The sequence below is a fragment of the Typopeltis vanoorti genome, chromosome 2, assembly GCF_054136105.1.
Source record: "Typopeltis vanoorti isolate ZY-2024b chromosome 2, IOZ_Tvanoo_1.0, whole genome shotgun sequence".
NCBI lineage: Eukaryota > Metazoa > Arthropoda > Arachnida > Uropygi > Thelyphonidae > Typopeltis > Typopeltis vanoorti.
The window spans coordinates 148,352,288-148,378,318 of record NC_143550.1 but is presented as its reverse complement, the minus strand read 5'-3'; the positions used below and the strand labels follow the sequence as shown (position 1 = coordinate 148,378,318).

The following is a 26,031-nucleotide window of genomic DNA, read 5'->3' as shown; positions in this document are numbered from 1 at the left end:
CTATATCAGAGTGACCTTCAAGTCTCTTTCTTCTTTCTAGTTGATAAACCAAATTCATTCTAATACACTCCAAAGGATATATATCTGCCCTTTTCCTATACAGGAATTTATTGAATTCCTAGCTCATACAGTTTCTCATATTATGGGCACAGTTTAGACTATTCGAATATGTTAACAACAAGAATACACCCATGATTCTGATAAATGGGATTTTGCCAGTCCTGCTATATCTTCTAGATACGAGATTCATTGGGATAAACCTAAAGTTTTACATCAGAACTGTGTTCTATATGACGCTGAGGAGCTGATATTTATCAACCAAAACATTGTCTAAAACAGAAATGGAATTCTAGAAAGTTATTCTACTCAATACCCCTCATGACTGTATTAAATAATTCATTATTTCAATAATTTCAGTGTCACTTCCTTGAATTCTAATAGAGATATCTTTTATTACAACACATGTACAATTTTTGACTGTTATTAGTTATTTTCTCTTTAACTGTATGCACTAAAAATGGTACTCAAACAAGACTGAAAATTCTGTTGTCACAAATTCATTACTTTCCAACATAAGTGAATTCTGTATCCTAATTACTTATAGCTAAACTTCACTGTATGGAACAATTGTTCCAAAAGATTATAAATCCACTGCTTCATCATGAAAATTCCTGAATTATGTTTTTCTTATATAAAATGTGTAAAACAATATGATGTTACAATACAATTACAAAAAAACAAACCAATTATATTAACTATCTAATAAAATCTTAATAAAATTGTAACACCTGAATTACACAGATAACATACACAGTTCTCGCTATAACAAACGACCAAAAAGTCATCTAAGTTTTTATATTAGCATATAATAAATCACTAGAGGAAATTTACTATAAAATCTTCTATTAACCAATTCTACAAACCAATTGTGGTTGTTATAATGGAAGATTTGGTACCTACAAGTTTGCTATAGTAAGAACAGAATGTAATATTGCTTCTTTGTAAACTTACCTTCTTGAGGAGACAGTTCTGAAAGGTTTGGTAATCCTTTTGTACCTGCTAGCTGAGAGATGAGCTTTGGCAAATTTGCTAAGGTTACTTGAGAGGGCGAAAGCAAATGTGACTGTGGTTGAGAATGGGGCACTGATTGAACAGACTGTGGAGGCTGAATCAACTGGGGAACATTAGGGGTTGGAAGGTGAGGCTGTGAAAGTGTAGAGGAAGACACTGGAGTCTGTGTTCTGGACTGAGGATAGCAGTCTGTTTGGCTAGTTGGAGTGTCACAACTTTCAGGAGATATGTCCATATCTTGTGTTTGAGAATCTAAAATTATAAGAAAATAGTTAATTTTGATTATGAAGTTTACAGATAATGACATCAGATAAATTACAAGTCAATCAAAAAAAATTATGACCAGTTTTGTCCCACCTTTCACGTAAATCTTAAGTAGCTAATGAAAGAGTTGAACATCCTTACTAGAATAAACTCCAGAACAATATAGGATAAAGCTTCATAGTCTCAATACTATTCTAAAATAAATTTACTATAGCAATTCTGTCACTAAAACAAACAATCTATACTTTTGGCCCCTACAAGTTTATTAAAAGATGACTGAAATCTAATATATATCCTAGACACAGGAGGTTGTGAAACCTATGGTACATCAGTGCTGTGCGTGTGGGCAGGCATCCACAAAAAAGAACCTGTTGATATGTTATTTATAGTCCTTACGGAAAACTGTGTGGAAGATTATCAGAGCAAAAAGTGAGGGTACGAAAGATGAGGACAAAAGGTTGATGTGAAATATTTGGAGCTGGAAACTGAATAGATGTTGATCAGCAACTGCTTTTGTGTTTATGGGCTTGAGAGAAAGTGGAGGAATGGTGTCGGCCAATTTGGCAGAACAGTGCCTATGAAAATATTCAGAGAAGAGGCAGCAGAACAGTATGTCTATGAGATAGAGACTGGAGTGAGCCAATGAGAGAAGAATTGCCAATTAACCAAATTGCTCTCTTCTGGGAAGCAGCAAATATTTTTGATGCACCACCCCATACGTGAGAACAATATTCTAAGCTAAGATGGATTTGCACGGTAATAAGGGTTGTAGGTGTGAAATAATGTCTTGAGTCAAAAATCACACCCAGTTTATGGATGTGATCTAGGAAGAAATGTCTTCAGTGGAGAACTGAGTACAGGTAACCCTCATATAACGCAGATGTTAGGTTCCACAAAAATGCCATGTTATTATGCAAGACTCAGATCACATACAAAAAGTAGGGTTAGGTTCCGAAATTTTTTTTAAAATTTTTTTTTAAAGATTATATAAACAATGACATATCCAACAAAAAATATTTTTATTTAATTCAGGTAATTCATGTAAGTAAAGAAAACAAATAAACTATGAAACAAATACATAGTATAAAATTATAAAAAATTATAAATTGTACGTAAACTTCATTGCACATAATACATAAGGTTTTAGGCAAAATAAAATAAAGTATATATTTTAATCGTTATCACTGTCTTCAAAACTAACATTTTGTAGATGTTCTATATTTACGATTGGCCAGGCGTCATCATCACTTGAAATCTCTTGGACATCATTAGTATAATTCTCATTGTATACTTTGGCTGCTTTAGTTATCAAGTAGTCAGAAATAAGACTTTGCTTACCACTATGCTGCAGTTTTTTTATTAAGTTCATAATATGGAGCTAAGCAAATGTCCAATTGTCTCGTGAATTTTCCAGAGCACTCCATTGAGAGATCATTATACATAAAATAACTTTCTAGCCAAGTCCAATCCTTCTGCTAATTTCTTTAAACTGAATTCTTTAATGGATTCATCACAATCAGAATCTTCGGCAGAACTTTCTCTGCCATTTGGTTCGACGTCATCTATTAATTGTACCAGTTCCTCCTCATTTAAATCTATTTCCACATCAATTAATTCACTAATTTCATTTTCAACCATATCGCAAAAGCGCTCTAAGTGGCCATTACTATAAAAAAATTTTTTTTAAATAAAAAAAGCATTACATATTGTATGTAACTCACCAGAAAATAAAGTGCTCAGCTTGAGATTAACACACTTATGATTTTTAATGCGCTTTCCTGGCAGAAAACGAAGACAATTTTCAATAATAAATACTTTATACAGTAAACAATTGACGTACATGCGTGCTAAAGAGTATATCCCCTAATATAAATTTGCTACTTATAACTACATGCGTGATACGGGCAGATGCAAATTTAACGAAGATAAAATTTGATTTTTAAGTTGCGCGTTGAAAAATATATAAAAAGATAAAGGGTTACTACAGTTTGTATGCCGTCTCATATCGAAACCACGTTGTATAAGTACCGCATTCAACAAGGGTTACCACAATTTTAGACCGCGTTGTATAAGTACCGCATTAAACGAAGGTTACCTGTATTATGAAAAGTGAAACGAGGTTTAGCTGTAGTTGGCTGAACATATCATCTACTCACCAACCAAGAGGATGCAGATATAAATCCTGTTTTGGATGTGAATGTTTGTGATTGTCAGGTGAGAAATGAATTTCATTGCCTAGTGTAAGATCACCGCCCTGCTTACTGGAGGCCTGAAGTGGCTTCAAAAGTTCCATATTTGGTCCATATAGAGTAGTTTCCAGACAAAGTAAAAAATAAATAAAATAAAAAAATAGAAGCACAATACAGATATCCTTCACTTAAAGCTCTAGATCATAGGTTCCCAAACTTTTTCGGGCCACTGCCCACTTTGCAAGACATAAATTTTGTAACGTCCCCCTATTATATACACATATATACATGCTCTGTTTCCTCATTGCCATAGAAAATTGACATCTATTTCTATCTGACATGGTAAATTTTCAAATGATTAAATAATTGAAATAGAAAATTGATAAAAAAATTGATCGTGTAAGACGGGCATAAGATGAATTAAAATGCAATATTTAAATTTTAAATGATTATCTAATTGCAAAATCACGAAAATAATTAATTTTTAAATATATATTATTAATTTCTTCTATAAAGAGCCACCGACCCCTAGACCGCCAAATGCTTCTGATCCCACTATAGCCCACCCCCACCTAGAAGGCTTCAGCGCCCACTGGGGGGGGAGAGCGGTGCCGCCCACTTTGGAACCTATGCTCTAGATAATGTCCATAATAATAATTTTTGAAAAGTAATTTTCCTGAGAACAAGTGACAATATTTTATAAACCCCAAATCTGCCTGACGTTCATAGGATGGTGTACTCTCAAGACCTCCTGTAGAATCCTTGACTTTACCTAGAAGAGCATTCTTCCTTTAATAGATGTTTCTCTCCCCGCAATTATATCACTAACTCCAATCACTTTCACACGTACATTTTATTTCTGTATTGTCTTTTCTATATTTTTTTTCCCTACAGGCATTGCTGAAATAAACTTGTCAGCACCATTCTTCTGCTTTTCTAATTTTTTCCAATTTCTCACTTTCTTCCTCTATGAATGCGAACTGCCAGTTCGCATTCATAGAGGAAGTTCTTCCTCTATGAATTCTTCCAGAAACATTAACAGATTTCTTTCTTCTCTCTACCTTCCCTAACCACTTGCCTATATATGGTACTATTGTGTTATAGGTCTTGAGACCTTTTGTGTAGTGACCTTTCCAGTAATACATGACAACATCCCATTACATTCCCAGGATCCTACTTCTTTCAGAAATGAATATTGCCATGTATTTTGGGATACCAGGGAATGTAATGTGTAGTTAACTGCCTCTATAAACAAGCCTAGTTATGGAGATACCTCACTAATTTCTTGACATATTCTCTTCCTCCTTTACATAAATGACCTCTCACCGACTTCAAATTGCCACAGCTATGCTGATAACAGTGCAGTCCATTCTCATTCTTCATTTGACAAGCCTAGAATTGCACAATCATCAAGGCCTCAAGATCTTCCACAACCAATGCTTTAAACTTAACCTCTTTGTTATCTGTCATTAGAGTAAACTTGGGAACTTTAATACTAAAACAAGCCTGTCCTTAACCAATGTTGGAACATTGCTAGTTGTTGCTATCACGTTCTGTGGTATCATGCATGCATGCTATATTCTAGGTCTGTGGCAGTTACATTTTTGATGAAAGCAGACATACTTGATGTAAAATTAAGGCTTGATTTTTATTGCATTGTGTAGAGATCAAAATTTCTACATTCACCAAAACCTCCACATCACCCCATGAAAAAAGTAGGAATCTATGAGATTCATTGCTCTTGTGGCACTTGTTATGTAGACCAGACAGGAAGGTTGCGACAAATCCAAATGTCTGAACATGTAAAAGACGTTGAAAAAAAGAGAGTATAAATTAGGCCTGGCATTCCACACAACCACTACTGGCCATCAAGTATTCTGGCAACAAACAAAAATATAATATATTGATTCTAACTGTTTTACAAGAAAATTTAAAGAAGCCATGCAAATGCTTAGGATCCCTACACAATGCAATAAAATTCAAGGCTTAATTTTACAAGTATGGTCTGCTTTCATCAAAAATTTAACTGCCGCAGACCTTGGATATAGAATGAATAATACCACAGAATGTGATAGTAACAACTGGCAATGTTCCAACATGCATACAAATGGTAACAAATTTACCATTTGTATTCTGTTTATCAATTATATTTAACAGTTGTGAGGTTATCAAAAACATCTAATATATGTAATTAATTGTTAATAGGTTTTTGTTGTGTAAACCTTTTATCTACCAGTACTACTGATGATGTAAGTCTTACGACGTACGAAACTTGTTGGGTTTTAATTGCTTAATCTTTATTAAACTCCTTATTTATATTATAATGTAAATTCAACACCAAAAACTACCAACACGGTTGTAACTATACCTCAAAATCTAATTTCATGTTCTTCTTTTTGCACATTAAAACCATCTCTTAGTGACCTCAGGTGATCTTATCCATAGCTTTGTTAATGACAGTTACACTCTGCTCATCTTCATTATTTAACCACCCTTATAGTGTGTGATTTTATTTTTTCTAAATTTTTGATATCCCACAAGAGGAAGAAGAAACTATAGGATATCATTGCTGTGTGAGAGTACTATAGGGTAAGGGTTGGAAAACAAGCTTACTGTCATATTTCTTGAAGAATTGAAGGTGGTAGCTGTTTGGTAATATTTCATGAGGGGGCTGTTCCAGAGGACAGAGGTGGATGGAATAAGAGGAATAGCAGAAGCAAGTCTGGTGCATTTGAAGATGTACTGAAAAGGGATATTCAGCAGCTGCTGCTCTTGTTTTAACAGGGTCAACAAAAAATGTGTGGTGGAAGTATCTCTAGAAAAGACACAAAGATGAAACAGTGAGTAGAGGTTGAAGTGAGTATGTGAGGGAAGGATCATCTATAAGCCAAACTAGTATCCTCTGCACAACATCAAGAATCTTCAGTGAAGTTTTGGGTGTATCATCCTAACATGAAAACAGTAATCTAAGGATGGGTTGATTTGGAGTTTGCATAGTTAATAGCTGGGTGGATGAAATCCACCCAGCTATTAACTCTATATTTCTGTATATATATACACACACTAGGGAGGCTCCACCCCCTGATGCCTACGGCAGCACCCCCCCCAAGTTCCGGACTGGTAGGCCGATCCTCCTTGAATTCTGATGACTCAGAAGGGGTTTCCTTCTGAGGAATTAGAAATGATAAACGTGACATGAAAACTGGAGAAAAAGATATGAAGTATGAAGCAATTACTTCGAAAAATTGCTAAATGAAACAATCAGTGACAGCACATTGGTAAAAAGCACTGACCATGCATGCAATCAGGAATACATATCAATACTTGAAGCCATCAAAAGCCTGAAATGTAGAAAGGCAGCAGAAATAGATGCTATTCAACCAGAAATGCTCAAGTATGGAGGCATAAAAGTCTTACAGTGGCTGCACCGCATAGTTCAGAATGCCTGGAAAGAGGGATAATTCCAGATGATTGGTGTAGAGCTCTCATAGTACCCATATACATAACCGAAAATAAAACTGAATGTGAAAATTACAGAGGTATTTCTCTACTGAGTGTTACTGGTAAGATATATGCAAGTATACATGAGAAACGGTTGAGAAGGATTGTGTAAGAAAAGAAAAGCTTGGTGAAGAACAAGCTGGATTCAGGCCAAATAGAGGCTGTCAGGATCAGATTTTCACTTTACGACAAATAGTTGAGAAATCATGGGAATATAACAAAGATCTGCATTTAACTAATTATATGAAGAGCCAAAGGCTTCAATTCGGTGACATGAACTTATTTAAGTTAAGGGATATTACATCTCATTTTGTTTCTTAGCCGAATATAGAAACTATATAAAGTTCGGCGATTCCAAGCATAAGCAAATACCTGGATAAGCAACACCTGACCCATTTGGTAGTGCAAACTGAGGCAACTCATAGTAAGGGTGGAGCAAGCTCCGATCACTATTCTTGGTATTTACCCATAATGTGAACTTAGCTCATAGGAGCTGTATTACTGTTCTACATTATAAGAGAAGGTCACTACCCAGACCGGTTTCAACCTTTATTGAGGTCTCATCAGTGAGTAGGTAGACCTAGTTAATACTAAGTTTGTAGCAAACAGAACTTACATCCATAATGAAGGTTTATTTTCTTGACCCTGAGAATTAGTAATAATATTTTTGGTTTACAGATCAAGTGTTCATCAATTTTATTAACTTAACCAACTAGTTTCGCCAAACTTTAACTGTTGGCGTCTTCAGGGCACTTACATATAGGTTGAAACAATCTCACAATTATGTGTAACTATAAAACTGACAAGAATAACTGTAAAAAACTGACTGGAATAATTACAAATAAAATAGTATCGAACTGCGTGAAACACGTATCGCGTGTGCAAGATTAGCTAGCTGTTGCTGAGGAACTTTCTGTAGTTTGTATTAAAGTTCATTTCTTTTGTTTTTAAAGATTTGATTAGGGTTTTCCATATCTCTGGGAGTATTAGGGCTCGATTTCGGTTAAGGTTGACCGTAGAACGGGCGACTGCGGCTGCTTCTTTGAAAATTCTTGAATGGTAATCTTCCTCTAAGTAAGGGGAACAACTTTTGTCCCACTCAATGACATGGTAGTTGTAGAGAAATGAGACGATAGGCCAGAAATGTCCTGTCTGTTGTTTTTGACATAGCCAATCTGCTCTTTTTGCCTGATTTCAAGGCTTCTCGAAGTCTGTCCGAAGTAACTAGAGCCACACAAGTATGGAATATTATAAACTCTAGCATATTTATAGAAAAGGTAGTTGTCTTTTGGAGATCTTAGTAGATCTCGACAGCCTCCTCAAACAACACAAAATAAGAGTAACATTTAAACCAACAGAATCTATTCGTAAACTACTAAGATCTCCAAAAAACAACCACCCTTCCTATAAATATACTGGAGTTTATAATATAATAATATAATTGTAGGATTCTATGTAAAGCTGAAGGTAAAAATTCCAGTCCTAGCAGAATCAAGCTGTCGCTGAAAAGTCCCATCGAGTTGTTCCTGAAATGCAAAAATTTGAGTCCGTTTTCGGCAGAAGGAATGAAGATAGCGTAACCCCTACGTTGGCGTATGGACAGCCAATAGATGAGAAGTATCCAGACATACACGTGGTGCAGAACGACGTGGAAAAAGCTCGGTAAGGTGCAATTACTCTAATTTTGTGTGAAAGTTCATTAGAAGAGAGAAGATTGTTTACGAATGTGAAATTAAGAGAACTTTATTAAGAGAATTAGAACTGTATTCTAAAGAACTCTGTGGACAGTCTCTATTTAGAAAGTTAACCTCCTTTGAGAGTAAGAAGAATTGTTTAGAAGAGATCTTTTGTAATTTTGTATGTGAGATAATGTTTGTCAGTTTTCTCTTACGAGTAATACTACTGAAAGGAATTTAGCTTAACGTCATATCATTTGCTATATATCCCAATGTGCAGTTACTGTGTTTAGCATGCCTTATAAGATTTAATTAGTTTAGAATGTGTTAATCTCTTAGTTTGAGTTTTATTTAGTACTGAGCATAACTGAGTGTATGAAATTTGTATTGCGTTTTAGACGTTCCAATAAACATGTCATATTTACCTGAACCTGAGTCATGCCCGATTATGATTCCAAATTACCAAATTTAGAGAGTGAATATAAATATAGATTTAGGTCACCACTGCAATAATCTAAATCTATACGGCAGTTTAAATAAGATATTGTGTAAGATTATTGTGTAAGCTAAGAATCTAGTATTGTCTCCCTGAGTAAGGATCTTTTCTACTCTAGGATACTGGCTGGCGCAGCAAAATATAAATTCGCCAGTATCCGAAGAGGAAACAATCCTAGATATAAGAATGAGATTAAAGTAAGAATAAATAACGAAAGGTGAATATATAACAATATAGCAGCTGGTAGGATTTTGATTATATAAGGTTTTAGGCAAGAAAGGATAGATATAAGTAAACAACAAATTAAGCATAAATCATACAGAACAACCTTTTAACAGTGTTCAAACCCATTTTAATTTATGGATCTGAGAGCTGGGTTAGAAGTAAAACACTTGACCAAAGACTGGCGACTGCAGATATGACAATCGTGAGAAAGATTAGGGCATTAACAGATGGCATCAATGGCAATATCATACTAAAAATGAGGAAATTAGGAAAAAATTGACATTGTTAGCATCCAGGAATGTGTTAACAGAGCTATTCTCAGGTGGTATGGTCACTTAAACAGAATGGGCAAGGAAAGATTAGCAAAATAAGTATTCTCTACCAGGTTGACAGGAAATAGACCCAGAGAAGACCAAGATATAGGTGGATTCATATGGTAAAAAGTGCTTTAGAAGATAGAAATATAAGATCTGAAAATGTTAGAGTCTTGACAGGTAAGAGATTGATTTGGAGGAAAATTGTATATAGAAAACTAGTAATGATGTAAATTTTTCATGTAGTACTATCATATTCTGTACATCCCTTGAGGGTACATGTCAGAAATTTGATGGTGATGTTGATACTGAAAGAAAATGCTATATGATTGTCACTGTGAAAGTGTGTTTGCGGCATCTGAGATGTGTTTGTCTACTGCTATTTCTAGAGCTTGGAGAAGAGAAGAGAAGAGCTTTTATCTGCAAACTGAAGGGTTTTATGGCAATCTATCAGGTGTCAGATACTTTTAAAGTGGGATGAAGTTCTTCTGTTATCAAGTTGACTTTGACTCCAAAAAATAATTTAAAACAGAAGCTTGAGGGACTCCCTGCTCTTAGATATAGGGTCAGGAGAGTGCAATTCCCACTCAGACTTTGAAGATTTGATTAGATAAGCAGTTATTATTATTATCCTAAGACCCCATGAAGTCAAAGCCCCATCTAGGAGGTATCTTTGTCATACACGTAGCTCATCATACTGTACATTAAACACATTCAAATTCTCTGCAGACACCACACTCTCAGGAAAGGCATTCAAATTATTCACAACTCTGCATACAAGAAACCTACTTCTAACTCCCTTCTTATACATCTTCCAGGAATGACCTCTTGTTCTCCCACCATTTTATGAAAAACCTCTTCAAGATCCTATAACAATCCCTTACCAACTAGTACGTCTATCATACTACTCCTCTCCCTCCTATCTACTAGACTCTGTAAATTGCATCTTCTCAATCTGTCCACATATTCAACATTCCAGAGATCAGAAACTACCTTAGTTAGGTCCAGAGGCAACCAATGTAGTTGCCTGTCCTTTTCAAAACCAGGTGACCAAACCTGTGCTCATTAGTTGATGTGCAGCCTAATCAAGGCCTTATACAACGGAACAAGAATCTCCTTACTTGTACAAGTCAGTGTCCTCCGCATCATTCCCAGAATTCGTTGTGTTATCCTCACAATTTTGACGATGTGCCTTCTAAATTTTAGGTCCTTATCCACCATCACCCTAAGATCTCTTATTTCCTCCACTTCCATCAATATATCTCCACCAAACGTAAATTCTACATCACATTTTTGTTTCCAAAATTTAAAAACCTTACATTTTGCAAAACTGAACTGGCATCCCCCACTCCCATGCCAATTCACTTAATCTATTCAATTCACAACATCTGTTATACTCCTCATAGTTCATCCCAACTTTGAATCATCTGCAAACAACTGAATATCCTGATCCCAAATCTTCCCCAATATCATTAACATGCAGATTAAACAGGCACACCACCGGTGATTTTCCTCTTTCAGGATATTACTCCCTCAATACACAACTTGCTGATACCTATCGGATAGCCAATCTCCGATTCAATGCACTAATCTAACATCCAACCCCGTCCGTTCTAGTTTGACTATCAACCTATCATGTGGTAATCTATCAAAAGCCTTTGCAAAATCTAAGTATATTACTGTGTGTCCATCTCCTTTGTTGGATGAAGCAATCACCTTATTGTAATAATTAAGCAGATTACTAAAACCTCCCTTTAGCAAATTCATGCTGTCCAACAAAGAAAACACAATTGTTGTCAACCCAATTCAGGATCCTGGTTCTCACCAGTCTTTCCAACATTTTAACCACAACATCTGACACACAGGCATATAATTTGATGCTTGAGTTCTATCACCTCTCTTATGAAGCGGCATAATCTTGCCCTCTTTCCACTCCTTTGGAACTTGATCCAGTGCAAGATTTATATTAAACAAATATGTAAAGGCAGATGCCAACTTCCTGACACATTCCTTCAAAATATTTGGTGGTATATTATCAGGTCCCACAGCATCATCGTAAAGTTTGCTGAATTTCCCATATACCTTTTGCTCACTTTTGTCTCCTTCTCATTATCAACTGCTCTCAAACTCTCCATGGTGTCACATTCACAAGAATGAAAGGCCTTTATGAACTGCTCATTAAATATATGAACTATATCCATTGCAGAAGATTTTCTTATATCATTTTCTTCAATCAATGTCATACTTCCATAATTATTCTGTTTTTTTTTGCTGGCTACATATCGAAATAACTACCTAGAATTCGTAAAAATCAAGTGGATATTAGATCCAGCATTATTTCAAAGCCGAATGTAGAAACTATGAAAGTTTCGTAAAAAGTAAGTTGACCAGAGAGCTTACAGGAATACGCCCGCCAGCATTTACGAGTCGCCCTAGCACGGACCACCTTATGCACACTGCCCAGGTGTGCATATATTTGCTTTCTAATTTGGTCTTTTTTTTAGGTTTCACTAGCTGACAGCTGTTTCGAACTGGTTTGGTTCATCTTCAGAGACCAGGCAGAAACCTTAAAAGAGCAAAAATCCCTCTTGCAATACTGAGAGCTGGGTCAGAAGTAAAACACTTGACCAAAGACTAGAGACCACAGATATGAGAGTCCTGAGAAAGATTAGAGGCGTGAACAGATGGCATCAATGGCAATATCATATTAAAAATGAGGATATTAGAAAAGAACTTGACATTGTCAGCATCCAGGAATGCATTAGCAGAGCTAATCTCAGGCAGTATGGTCACTTAAATAGAATGGGAGAGGAAAGATTAGCAAAACAAGTGTTCTCTGCCAGGTTGGCAGGAAAACGACCCAGAGGAAGACCAAGATATAGGTGGATTGATACGGTACAAAGTGCCTTAGACGATAGAAATATAAGATCTGATAATGTTGGAGTCTTGACAAGTAACAGACTGATTTGGAGGAAAATTGTAGATAGGAAGTTAGTAATGATGTAATTTTTTCATGTAGTACTGTCATATCCTGTACACCCCTTGAGGGTACATGGCAGGAATTTGATGATGAACTTGAAACGTCAGGAGGTGTATTTTTCATAAGTGAACTCTCGGTCGGTGAGTAAAAGCCTTTTGGCTCTTTATTTTAGTAAATCCCTAGAATTCTTTTTGGCTTCATTAGCTAACTGCTGCTCATACAGAACTTTTGCTACCCTTACAACTAAGTCGTCCTTCCTTCCCTGTTCTTTGTAATCTTATGTTGCCTCCATAATACCATTTTCCTCTGTATCGCATGCTAAATATCTTCATTCATCAATTTGACACCTACCTTCCTACTGACCCTTGGAATACATTTAGACATTGCTTCTACTAGACAGTTCATAAATATCACCCAAGAAGCACTGATCTCCTTTCCAGCCAACTCCTAATTCTATGCTACACCTGCAAGCTGTCTCCTTAGCTTCAGCATAATCACCAGCCTTGCAGTTCTACATATACCCTCTCCTAACAGAGGTCCTTCACACTGCTGGCAACCACCCAGGTAGTCACTTCATGGTCACTCTCACCAACTGAAGGATGATTTGACACCTCATTTATAATAACATCTAGTGATGAGATGATCAAATCAAAGACCCTCAATCCTTGTGTGCCCTCTGTTATATACTGCCTGAGGTAGTTGTCCCTCAAAAATACAAGGAAATATATTTTTGCATTTATTCCAGTTAGACTCCCCTAAATGTTTCCTGGCTTCTCATGATTCCTAAAATTAAACACAAGAAACTAATGCTTCATGAAGAGGGCAATTTTTGACATGTAAACATTGCATCCAATTCATGTTAATAGCCTGGGTGTGCATTCAAAATACATACACCTTTCAGTCCTTCAATCAGACGTACAGATGCACAGTGAGTCAAATTCTTAGTGTTGAGACAATTGCATCTAGAAATCAGAGGCTGTTGATTGGTTATTGTGTCATCCAATCCTAATGAAAGTTGTCATTTGTCATGAACTGCTATTTTTGTTTTCTGAGTCTCATCTGTTTTTTGTAGACAGGCTTAGACATTGGTTAGACACACTTCTAATTTTTTTAAGAAATGAGAATGTAAACTATATTGTTAATTATAAAAACTTTAATAACTACCCATATTTCAGCAAAGTTGCATTGCCATCTTGAGGGATTAAATAAATAAATAAAAAAAAAAAAGATATGTGCATGCAAGCACTAGCACTAAGCAAATGAGGCTGAAGAAGACAACTGAAGTTGTCCCTCGAGTCCTAAAGGTACTCCCTAGGGGGCTAAATTGGGTTGTCTTGGCAGTTTGCTGATGTTCTTAGAATGCAAGCTTCTCAAATTTGCGGCAGTCTCATACACCCACATTTATTGAGGTTTGGGAAGTTTTTCAGAGCTGAGGCTGATTCAAGGAATAATCTTTCATACTTGTACTTACTGTGGTGTAATAAAGTGGCCTTCTTCAGCATATTCTGCGGTGGGTGTCCAATGCATGATCAGCAAGTCCTGAGTGAATGTATTGGTGGAACTGAATGAAGTCCTTGTGTTCGAATATCTGATATCGGCTGTCCTGCCCGTTTGGTCATAGTAAGACAATTTGCAACTGCAAGGGACCTGGTATACTTGAGGTAGGTCTAATGCATAGGTGGCCAACAGCAGGACCACGGGCCGCATGCGGCCTGTAACGTGATTTTGTGTGGCCCGCGGCAGGATAAAAACTATATTAAATTATATGTATTATCAATTTAGTTATTAGTTTCGACTGCAGATTTTCTGATTGAATATATATAAATAAATATATCACAAATGTGTGTCTGCAATAACAAGCATTGCAGACACACATTTCAGTTGAATGTTGGATTATTGGTGGGCATTTGGTCTTTTCCAAATTCTTTCTCAGAATTTAAAAATTTTACACTACCATTCTGATTATAATTGGGTTGATTGTGAAGAGCTTCAACAAAACATTCTTTCAAGTGTCAAACTGGAAAGTACTATGTGCATTTTTCCATTGTCACATAGGATCCCGTGTCTAACAGAAACTTTGTGTTCTACAAAGATTAGATTTTTCACCTTGATGAAAATGGAAGTAACCCACATGTTCTGATTGTTGGATGTCTACAGTGGCGTAGTTATATTCATTATTTCTGATGACGGGAACAATCTATATTCTCAACACGGAATCAAAATTGCTTTAAAAAGATTATAAAATTTATAAAATCTACTGCTTCTCTATGCGAGTTGTAGTAGTGGTAGATTTCTATGCACTCCAGAGTAACGTATCATTGAAAGTCACTTGCTCTGCTCTGGTTACAGTGTTATTATTGCAGTTTGTGTTCCCTGGTCAGTTACTTCAGCCTTTATGTACTATGAGTAAGAAACGTCAGATCTGTGAAGAAAATAGATAATTTCAGGAGAAATGGGAAAATGAATTTCTGTTTATAAACAATAACGACAACAAACCACAGTGCCTTGTGTGTTTGCAAGTATTGTCTGGGCACAAGGAATATAACCTCAAATGCCACTACATACAGCACCATGCTGCTAAATACCAAGAATACGTTGGACAAGTACGTACTAAAATTGCACATAATTTGAAGAGAAAGGTTAGTGCTCAGAAATCTATTTTTACTAAACCAACATCAATACAAAAAAGCTCACTCTTGGCATCATTTGTTTTAAATGCAGAGAAAGCAAAAGCAAAAAAATCATTATCTGATGGTGAATTTGTAAAACACTGTTCTGTGAAAATGGCACGTGTATTCGGGGAAGATAAAATTGCCAGTAAGTTTGAAAGCGTCCCACTATCAAAACAAACAGTACAAAAAAGAGTTGAGGAAATAGGTTCTCACATAATAAATAAATTAAAAAGTGTTATTACAGATTCAGCTTACTTCTCATTGGCTCTGAATGAATCAACTGACATAGCAGATACAGCTCAGCTTCTAATTTTCATTCGAACTATCATTGCATAACACAGCCAAAGGTCAAGACATTTGTGATGCAGTTATGAAGGTTGTAAATGGTACTGGTGACATCAACAATCTCACAGCTATTGTGACAGATGGCACCAAATCAATGCATGGTACTCAAACAGGCTTAGTTGGCTTACTAAGGAAGGCTGGAATCAATTGCCCTGTATTGCACTGCATTATACAGCAGGAGGTTCTGTGCGGTAAAATTCTGGAGATAGAGGATGTTACGAAAACTGTAATGAAGTGTGCGAATCTAATTAAGGGCGGAAATCTGGCCTTGACACACTGCAAATTTCTTTCTTTTGTAACAGAAATGAAGTCAGAATATGACTATTTAGTGTTGTACACAGAAGTACATTGGCTAAGCAGAGAGAACTGTTTGAAATGGTTTTTTGCTTTGAGAAAGGAAATAAAACAGTTTTTAGAGGAACACAAGAAGACAAACAAAGAACTAATCACAAAACTATGTGATCCTCATTTTAACAGCTTACTTGCCTTTCTAACAGACATCACACACCACATGAATGAACTCAATGTGAAGTTAGAGGGACATAACCAAACAATCTCAGATTTTGTTGGACACCTAGATGAGTTCATAAGTTGACTGAAGGTTTTTAAATTCACCCTAGTCAGAGGGTGAATTTCAGTCAGAGGAAACTTGGTACATTTCCCTTCCTTCAGGGAGTTGATGGAGGAGAGTCATGACATTGACTTCAAGTTTTCTGTGCCAATGTTAGACCAACTTTTGGAGCAAATCAGTAAGCGATTTTCTGACTTCAGTGACATAGGGCCACAACTGACATTATTTAACAACCCAATGAAATGCGACATTTCAGAGCAGCATGACACTATTCGATTGGAGTTGTGTGACCCCTTTTTCCAGTTAAGAGTGGAGATAGGCACTGACTTTTGGAAACTGGTACCAAGGGAAAAATATCCTGCATTGAGTGATTTCACCTTGAGAATTGCATCTCAAGCTGAAATCAAGTGCATTCACATATGTATGTGAATGCACTTTCTCAACTATGAGGGCGGTTAAATCATCACAAAGAAGCCAACTGACTGATGACCACCTTCAGGATGTGTTAGGAATATTGTCATCATCGTTGAAAATCGACTTTTATGAACTTATTGCTGCACATGAACTCCCACAGTGATCTCATTAAGTTGCGTTACATGTAAAAAAAACAAAATTATGTAATTAAATTTAATTTAACAACTTATATTTAAATCAATCAAGTATTTTATATTGTTCTCCCAGTAGAAAATGATTTTAACAAATATAGTAATTCAATACATATAACTATTGCCTTGAAAAAAATGCAGAGTTTATTTTTATTTAAGTTCTGTCTAAAAGTGTGCAGTCCGTGACGCTACCACTCATCATATATTGGCCCTCGTATAGAATGAAATTGGCCATGCCTAGTCTCTGGATAAGAGAAAAATTTCTCATGTGGTTTGTAACTAGTTGTGAGATGATATTTTCTACGAATTTTTTTTTAGTTTTTCAGATGTACCCCAGATATAATGAATGATGATAGATTTAGAGTAATCTCTGTTATGAGGGGGGGGGGGGAGAGTTAACTGGTTTTAATAATATTTTTGAGAGGGTTGTAGCCATTAGCTAAGAAGGTGTTAAGGATATGGTAATGTTCAGCAGTTAGGGCATTGTTACCTGAAATAATAATTTTGCCCTGTTATATAGGGTTTTCATTATGTCATATTGTTGGGAGAAGGGGGGGGGGAATGAGACTGCTTGTGAATGTATCTACCTCTATATGTGTAAGTTTTCTGCAAACAGAGAAAGCCAGAGATCCATCAGGTGGCATTTAATCACAGTGTCTAGGAAAGGGAGACTGTTGTTGCTTTCCTTTTCTAAGGTAAACTGGATCCTGGGGTGTAAAGTATGTTGAGAAATTGTGGAGTGCATCCGGGTCATGCAGCCAAATAGTGAACCTATCATCCATGTAGCATAGCCAAACAGTGGGGTTATGTCAGGCAGAGTTTAAGGTTTTTTCTTCATAAAGAAGTTGGCCAAGGGTGGAGAGAGTGGAGAATCCATAGCTGTCCCCTCTTATCTGTTTAGAATTTTCCTTGCCAAATGAAATAGCCTGAGTTCATGGTGAGCTGAAATAGTGCTGAGATATCAGGAGGAAATTTGGCTTGGATGAGATCTAAGATATCTTTGAGTGGGACACTGGTGAATAAGGAGGAAACATCAAAACTGACCATTATGTCAATATGTTGGAGTGCAAGGTTTTCTATACTGAATTTAAAGTGGGCTGAGTTTTTTATGTGTGACGATGTGTTGCCAGTATATTGTGGAAGCATTTTGGCTAAATGTTTGGCTAATTTGTATGTGGGGGAATCGATACCAATTGCAATGGGACACCGCAGCAAGTACAGGTATGTAAGATTATTCCTTGAATCAGCCTCAGCTCTGAAAACTTCCTAAACCTGAACAAATTTGGGAAGCTTGCACTCTAAGAACATCCCAACATCCAAGACAACCCAATTTAGCATGCTAGGGGACATCTTTAAAACTGACTTCAGATGCACTATGCACTCTTAATATTTTCATATACATCAATAAAAATGTAATCATTCAGGTCAAACTTACGTGAATTTTGTAATGCAGGCTGCATGAGCCACAAATAAACAGTGTGGTTTTCTGCATATTGTTAGCAGCTCAAGAGAAATCAATAGCTAGTTTTAAAATGATAACTATATTAACTGTCATTTTACATCTCTACTCATACTTGAGTGGTCATTATGCAGAGCTGCAAAGTTTTGCATACATCTGGAAGTGGAATGAATTCAAATTCAGTTTCTTGGTGATGAGCTATCCACTTGGTCAAAATTTTTTCAACATAGGATCAGAACACAAACTAAAATTAATCAAATCATTCAAATTTTTGAACTTTATATATATATTTATTTACCTTCACTGTTTTTTCTAACCTCTGTCCTTCTATCTCCTTTTTCTCCACTTCGACACTCATTACGGATATGGTCTTCTTTAAATTGTATATTTCCACTATTACCACGATGGCTATGGTCAAGAGTTCTGCTTGAAGAATTAACTATTTTTCCTGTGCTAGTGGACTGATGAGTATGCCGTTCACTATGTGAACGTGATGACTGATGATGTGGATTTCGATCTGTACTTGTTGTGGAATGTTTTTCAGCTAAATAAATAAAAATAAAATAAAATATATATATATATATCATAATCATCAAATTCTGCCATGTACCTTCAAGGGGGGGGGGGGGGTGTACACGATGTGATGGTACTACTACATGAAAAATTTACATAATTACTAACTTTCCTATCTACAATTTTCCTCCAAATCAGTCTGTTACTTGTCAAGACTCCAACATAACCAGATCTTATATTTCTATCGTCTACGGCACATTGCACCGTATCAATCCACCTATATTTTGATATTCCTCTGGGTCGTTTTCCTGCCAACCTGGCAGAGAACACTTGTTCTGCTAATCTTTCCTCGCCCATTCTGTTTAAGTGACCATACCACCTGAGATTAGCTCTGCTAACGCATTCCTGGATGCTGACAATATCAAGTTTTTTCCTAATATCCTTGTTTTTAATATGATGATGCCATCTGTTCATGCCTCTAATCTTTCTCAGGACTCTCATATCTGCAGTCTCTAGTTTTTGGTCAAGTGTTTTACTTCTGACCCAGCTCTCAGATCCATAAGTTAAAATTGGTTTGAACACTGTCTTGTATACAGCTAATTTAGTGTTCTGACTAATTTCTCTCTTATTCCATATGAATTTATTCATTTGACTTCCTACCATAACAGATTTGTTGATTCTGTTGTCTATTTCCATATTTAATTTACCATACATACATCTTCAAGGCCCACCTTTCCTAATTGGATTTTGGGGGCAACAGCTGCAAGAGGAACTTCCAATGGTCACGATCCTCTGCCAGCAAGCTCAGGTGTTCTGGTGGGATTCCCAAACATGTCCACCCAAGGTTTTGGATATAATCTATCCAGCGAGTCCTTGGCCTTCCACGTGGCATCTCTTGTGGCATTCTGACCAGGTGCCCGTACCAACGTAATCTCTCAACACGGAGAAGCAGCAGTTGAGTATTGAGGGTTTCCCGATTTGCAGAGCTTCTGACTCTGTCAAATGCATCACCAAATAGAAAAGATGAGCACGAAAAGAGTAATCATAAGGAGATTTTAGTTATCCAAATATTGATTGGGTAGCAGTAGAATCTCATGAGAAGAATGTAAATGCATTTATTGAGCTGTTGCGGGACAACTTCCTCAAGCAGAAGGAACTCGAGGGCATTTCAGTTAAAGACGTAACTATTCTGCCTCCAGTTGGTGACAGTGATCATGCGGTACTCACTTAGGAAGTGACTAAGTTTATGAATGTTCCAATCAGAAAAGGTTACATGCTGAACTACAAAGCAGGAAATTATGACCAACTGAGGAGTATACTGAGTTTAGTGGAATGGGATCGGTTGCTGGATGGAAAGAATATCTACAGTGCATGAGAAGCATTTAAACAATTTAAACATCATTTAAACAATACTTAAATGATGCAATATCAGAATGTGTCCCAAGAGTTTGAAGAATAAATAGAGTAGGAGTCAAATGGATGTGTAATCTTATTAAGCAAGAGATTTAAGAAAAGGACGATGTGGAAGGAATACCATGTGCATAAGGATGACATCCGTTATGAACGTCATAAGCAGCAGGCTAGAATAGTCACAAGTGTAGTACGGAAAGCTAAGTCTGAGTATGAAAAGAAACTGGCTCTGCATGCTAAAGATAACCCACAAGAATTCTATCGATATGCTGCAAGTAAATAAAAGAACGAATATGAAAGAACTTGATATTGTCAGCATCCAGGAATGCGTTAGCAGAGCTAATCTCAGATGGTATGGTCACTTAAATAGAATGGGAGAGGAAAGATTAGCAAAACAAGTGTTCTCTGCCAGGTTGGCAGGAAAACGACCCAGAGGAAGACCAAGATATAGGTGGATTGATACGGTACAAAGTGCCTTAGACGATAGAAATATAAGATCTGATAATGTTGGAGTCTTGACAAGTAACAGACTGATTTGGAGGAAAATTGTAGATAGGAAGTTAGTAATGATGTAATTTTTTCATGTAGTACTGTCATATCCTGTACACTCCTTGAGGGTACATGGCAGGAATTTGATGATGATGATGATATGAAAGAATAACTCTTCTAAACCCTGATGGCATGAGGGTTACAGATACAGAAGAGGTTGTTCAGCTAATGAGTGCCCATTTTGTTAAAATGCTATCAACCTGGTGTACGTAACATTGAGCTCACTGTTATCTCTTCACTAGATGAAGAAACGCAGGTGTATGAGGATAAGGTATTAGAACTGTTGCACAAAGTGGATAAGAATTCAGCAATAGGGATGATGGGATATCAGCAAAGAGTGTTCCAGTTGAACAGGCCATTCCTTTGACCAGGCTGTTTAATATGAGTCTGAGAACAGAGAAGATTCCACAGGAATGGAAGGAATGTATGGTAATTTCATTGCACAAGGGTGGTGCAAAGACCGATGTATTCCATTATTGACCGATTAGTACCTCAGGAATAGTGGTGAAGATTTGGGAAAAATTGGTTAGGGCTTACATTAAGAAATGGGTTGACAGTGAGTCTCTACTTTGCAATGAACAACATGGGTTTAACAAGGCATGTTTTAGCAACTTGCTCACATTCTATAGCAATGTTACCATTGTACTAGACAAGGGGAATGGATACACCATGATACTTTTGGATTTTGCTAAGGCTTTTGACAGAATACAACATGGCAGACTGCTGCATAAATTGGAGAAAATGGATATAGATTATAGAATATTAGCATGGATAAGAGGATGACTGACTGACAGATATCAAAAAGTGGGTATATAGGGGATGCGAGTCTGCAAGATTAAAGGTAACTAGTGGTGTACCACAAGGATCAGTGCTTGGTCCACTGTTATTCAATCTGTACATTAATGATATTGGGAAGGATTTGACAAGCAACATACAGAATGATATATGCATGTAAACACAAGTAAGATATTTAATTAACCAAATATTTTGGTTGGAAATTATCATTCATATATCATTCAATCTTATGTCACAAGTATCCTTAAAACAGCAAGCAACATACAGCTATTTGCTGATAGTGTAAAGATAGGTAGGGTAATAAGGAATGCTGCCTGCTGATATGCAGTATCTGCAGAATAATTTGAATAGGCTGGAATTGTGGGCATGGGAAAATGGATGTCAGTAAATGTAAAGCCATTTACTTCAGTGTGGTTAGATAATCAATGTCGTATTATATTGTATTGGCAGGATTAGGCTAGAAGAAACTGATGAGGTTAGGGATCTTGGAATGTTAATAGGTAGGAAGTTGAAGTTCAGGGGTAATGTGGCAAAGATTGCAAATACAACTCAAAAGATAATTGTAATGCTGAAACAAACATTCATATGTAAAGATAAGGATGTTATTTTGCCTCTTTACAAGTCCTTCATAAGACCTCACTTGGACTATTGTGTGCAGGTCTGGTCTCATGGTTTCCGTTGTGATTCTGATATTTGTCGAGAGTAGAAAGGAGAGTGTTAAAAATGATATCACTGAGTATGAAGGCAGATTGAAATTTTGTAGACTGCAGACATTAGCAGACAGAAGTAAGAGGGGAGATATGATTGAAACTTACAAACTTCTGAAAGGACCATACAGGATTTCAATTGATGAAAATTTTCAATTTTATGGAGGGTGGGGAAAGGACGAGAGAGCGCATCCCTGGAAGTTGAGAATGAAGGCCGCTAAGAGGGGGGGGGGGAGTGAGGAGTAGATTTTTCTTTCACATGGTGGTGCGTGATTGGAATGAATTGTCATTGGATGTTGTGAGTGCAAGTAGTGTGAATGAATTCAAAAATAAGTATGATAGCTGGTGTGTGTAGTATATGGCCTCCCTCGATGAGGCTCTGACTCCCTGGAGGTCTCTCTTAATAATAATAATATTTCAACTTTTACAAATTCGTGCCAAATTTACAAGTGAAAACAGAACTCTATAATTAAATTACTGGTATGGATTACATTAATGATTTAATTACAAATTAAGTTGAAAGAATAATAAATCAGACATACCTGGGTAATATGAAAATCATCGATGGTGATGTTTAGATGATACATAAAACAAATTTTGGAAGGATCTTTAAATTCTGGATTTAAAGATTATAAGATTTACAAGCACACAAAAGTAGTACAGAAACCAGCCAGCATTATGATAGTAAGCTGACCATTTCAGTGGATTGTCACCAGATAAAGGATAAGAAAACTAGTTATGAGCTTGCTATATGGTTCACTAGATATTAGAGTTAGGCTGGTTTGAGAGCAAAGGTGAGATTAGTTTATTTAATTGTCAAGAGGATAAGATTCGATAGGGTCTTTGCATGTTTATGGTATAATTGTGATTGTGATATAAATGTGATTGTGATATAAATGTGATTTCTAGGTTTAAAACAGTGGGCGAGTACTTGTACACATTAATGAACTGTGTTAATAGTATAGATATTTGATATAATAAGGATCATAAGAAAGGAAATGTAAGTAATAATCAATGTTTGTGGGTTGGTAATAAAAAAAAAAAAAAAAAAAAAAGAGAGCAGTTCTTTTAATACAAAGCTTAGCTTTGTAGAAAAGTAGAAAAGAAAACTAGCTTTTAAAACCAAGAGTAGTTTTAAAAAAATATGAAAAACTACACAATGGTTTCATAGCAGCAAACAACAACAACCCAAGCTTTAATTTGCAAGATAACTGATTAATTCTTATGCATATATATATATATTCTATATATATAAAAAGATAAGCCGAATTTTGAAACGTTTTTATGTCACGTTTTTTGTCTCTTCATTGTTTTGAAACGTCCAACAATCTGTTTGCCTTCAATGAGACAAACCCATTGTTGTCTCATATCTCGAGTCATCAGAATTGAAGGAGAACCGGCTTACCAGCCCAGAAACTCGGGGGAATGAGCCCCATAGTATATATAAATTGATTATTAATGAAAGTCCTCACTTATCAAGAATTACAACAGTTGCATGCTTTATAATGAAAAGCCAAGCCACAGGTCAACAGTAACAATGATAATTTAAGCTCACTGCTGAAAGCAATTAAAGTCAATGAATTTTCTAGCACGCAATATTATATTTTATGTTTTGAAATCAATTATCTGTTGAATATAGACATGTTGATCTATATCTGATGATTCTTATTTTTAAAGGTACCTGTGGCATAGTATAATTATTAAAAGAACACGCAAGACCACAGTAATAACTTTTAATTAATAAAGGTACAGATATTTCATACCAAAACTAATAGTACATCTTCAGTGTCACACAAACAGTTATAGGAATGGAATATACAAGTAACGAACATTCAGTGGATCACCTATTAAAATATAATTGTTGCCACGTGCTAGGAAATGATAGAAAATAATAATTAATTAATATTTAAGATAATTGGTTTTTTAATTGGATTACATAAAATAAAAGTCTCCCAGATCTTCGAGAGAGAGAGAGAGAGAGAGAGAGAGAGACAATAATTTCAATTTAAATTCGGTCAGTGTAAAATAGCTTCACAACGAAATTTCTTTAAAAAGGGTTCATATTTGAACCTGCATCTATGGAGGAGAATAACTTTATCCCACTGGATATTATGAGTAGTGCTAATACTGTGTTGTGCTAGACCAGACTTCTGAGGTTTGTTGTATTCAATATAATACTGATGTTCTTTAATTCTTTTTTCCACAGAACAGCCAGTTTGTCCAAAATAAGAAACATTGCATTCACACGGTATTTGATAAATGCCAGCCAAAGATAGAGATGATAGTTTATCTTTTGTAGAAGGCAATAAAGAGGAAATTTTGTTCATAGGAACATACATGGGAATCAATTGGTACTTTTTCAAAATTCTACCTATAGGTTCTAAGATTCCTGGAATGTAATGGATTGAAACTGCAGACTGTTGAAGAAACCTTAGGTATTGGAACATAAGATTCAATTATCTGTTGGATTTGATTAGGGTTGTAATTATTCAATTCTATTAAATTTTTAATGATGGAAAGATCTTGTTGTAAGATTACTGGAGAAGGGAAAACTTTATGTGCTCTATTAATTAGAGATTTAAGAATGCCAATTTTCTGAGGTGTGGTGAGCAGACTTTTTATGAATGTATCTGATAAATGTGGGCTTTCTAAATAAGCTTGTAGATAAGGTACCAGAAGAAGTTCGAGTAAGGAGGTTGTCCAAAAATAGTAAAGTATCAGAATTTTCTTTTCCCATGGTGAATTGAACACGTGGGTGAAGGCTACTCATCTGTTATAGAAAAGTGGAAAGCTCATCTTCAGTATGTGACCAAATAGCAAAAACATCATCGACATAATGATATCAAAGAGATGGTTGAGGATGAATGGATGAAAACATAGTGTCTTCGAATTGTTTCAAAAAGTAGTTTGCCAAAGGTGGAGACAGAGGGCTACCCATGAGAGTACCTTCAACTTATTTGTAGATCTTGTTTTTCCAGCTGAAATAACCTGAATGGATAACAAATTCGAAAATCTTTGCGATATCTGGAGGGTAATCTTCATATAATAATTTGACTGTGTCGGCTAATGGAATATTGGTAAACAGAGAAACAATGTCGAAACTGACTAGCAACTCAGACTGATTTTTATATCCTTGATTTTTTCAAGGATATAAAAATTCTGTTGAATTTTTTCAACATTCAAGAAACTCTGCTGAATTTTTTATGTAGAATCTGGATAGCCTTCTTTATGGGTTTTTGGGAGTCCATAAAAATGGGGAATTCTTCCAAAGTAGGTGCGTAATTTATCCACGTAATTTGGGTCCCAACTGATAACCTCATCAAGTAATTTATTTAATTGTTTAATTTGTGAATTTGTAGGATTATGCATCATCTCTTGGTAGGTAGAAGTGTCTTCTAAAAGGCTGGATACTTTTGTCTCATAGTCTTATTCATGATTACAATAGCTTACCTTCATCGGCCTTAGAAATAGGTATGTTATTATCTCTCCTTAAAGAAGTTAGCCCTTTGATTTCAGCATTTGATAAGTTGCAGGGAGGTAATTTTCTTTTAAATAACGAAGTCGCAACTTCAAAACGAGGTTTGTTAGCATCGCCGCTAGAAAGTCCTGACAGATTACTTTCTATATTATGTAAAAAATCAAGACACGGAATACGTGTAGGAATAACTGCAAAATCAAGGCCTTTTGCT

At 36.0% G+C, this 26,031-nt stretch overlaps 1 protein-coding gene across 3 annotated transcripts in view; it reads right to left on the bottom strand.

Annotated features, from left to right (window-relative positions):
* The window catches only part of wcy (WW domain-containing adapter protein with coiled-coil wacky), a 257,173-nt gene that overhangs the window by 85,288 nt on the left and 145,854 nt on the right, over nucleotides 1-26,031 (bottom strand). For all 3 annotated transcript variants that reach the window (XM_090413481.1, XM_090413500.1, XM_090413489.1), the window contains 2 exons: nucleotides 18,667-18,912; nucleotides 1,012-1,323 (listed from right to left, as the gene is read on the bottom strand). In XM_090413481.1, coding sequence (XP_090269607.1) covers nucleotides 1,012-1,323; nucleotides 18,667-18,912 — 558 coding nt within the window. The remainder of the gene's footprint in view (nucleotides 1-1,011; nucleotides 1,324-18,666; nucleotides 18,913-26,031) is intronic.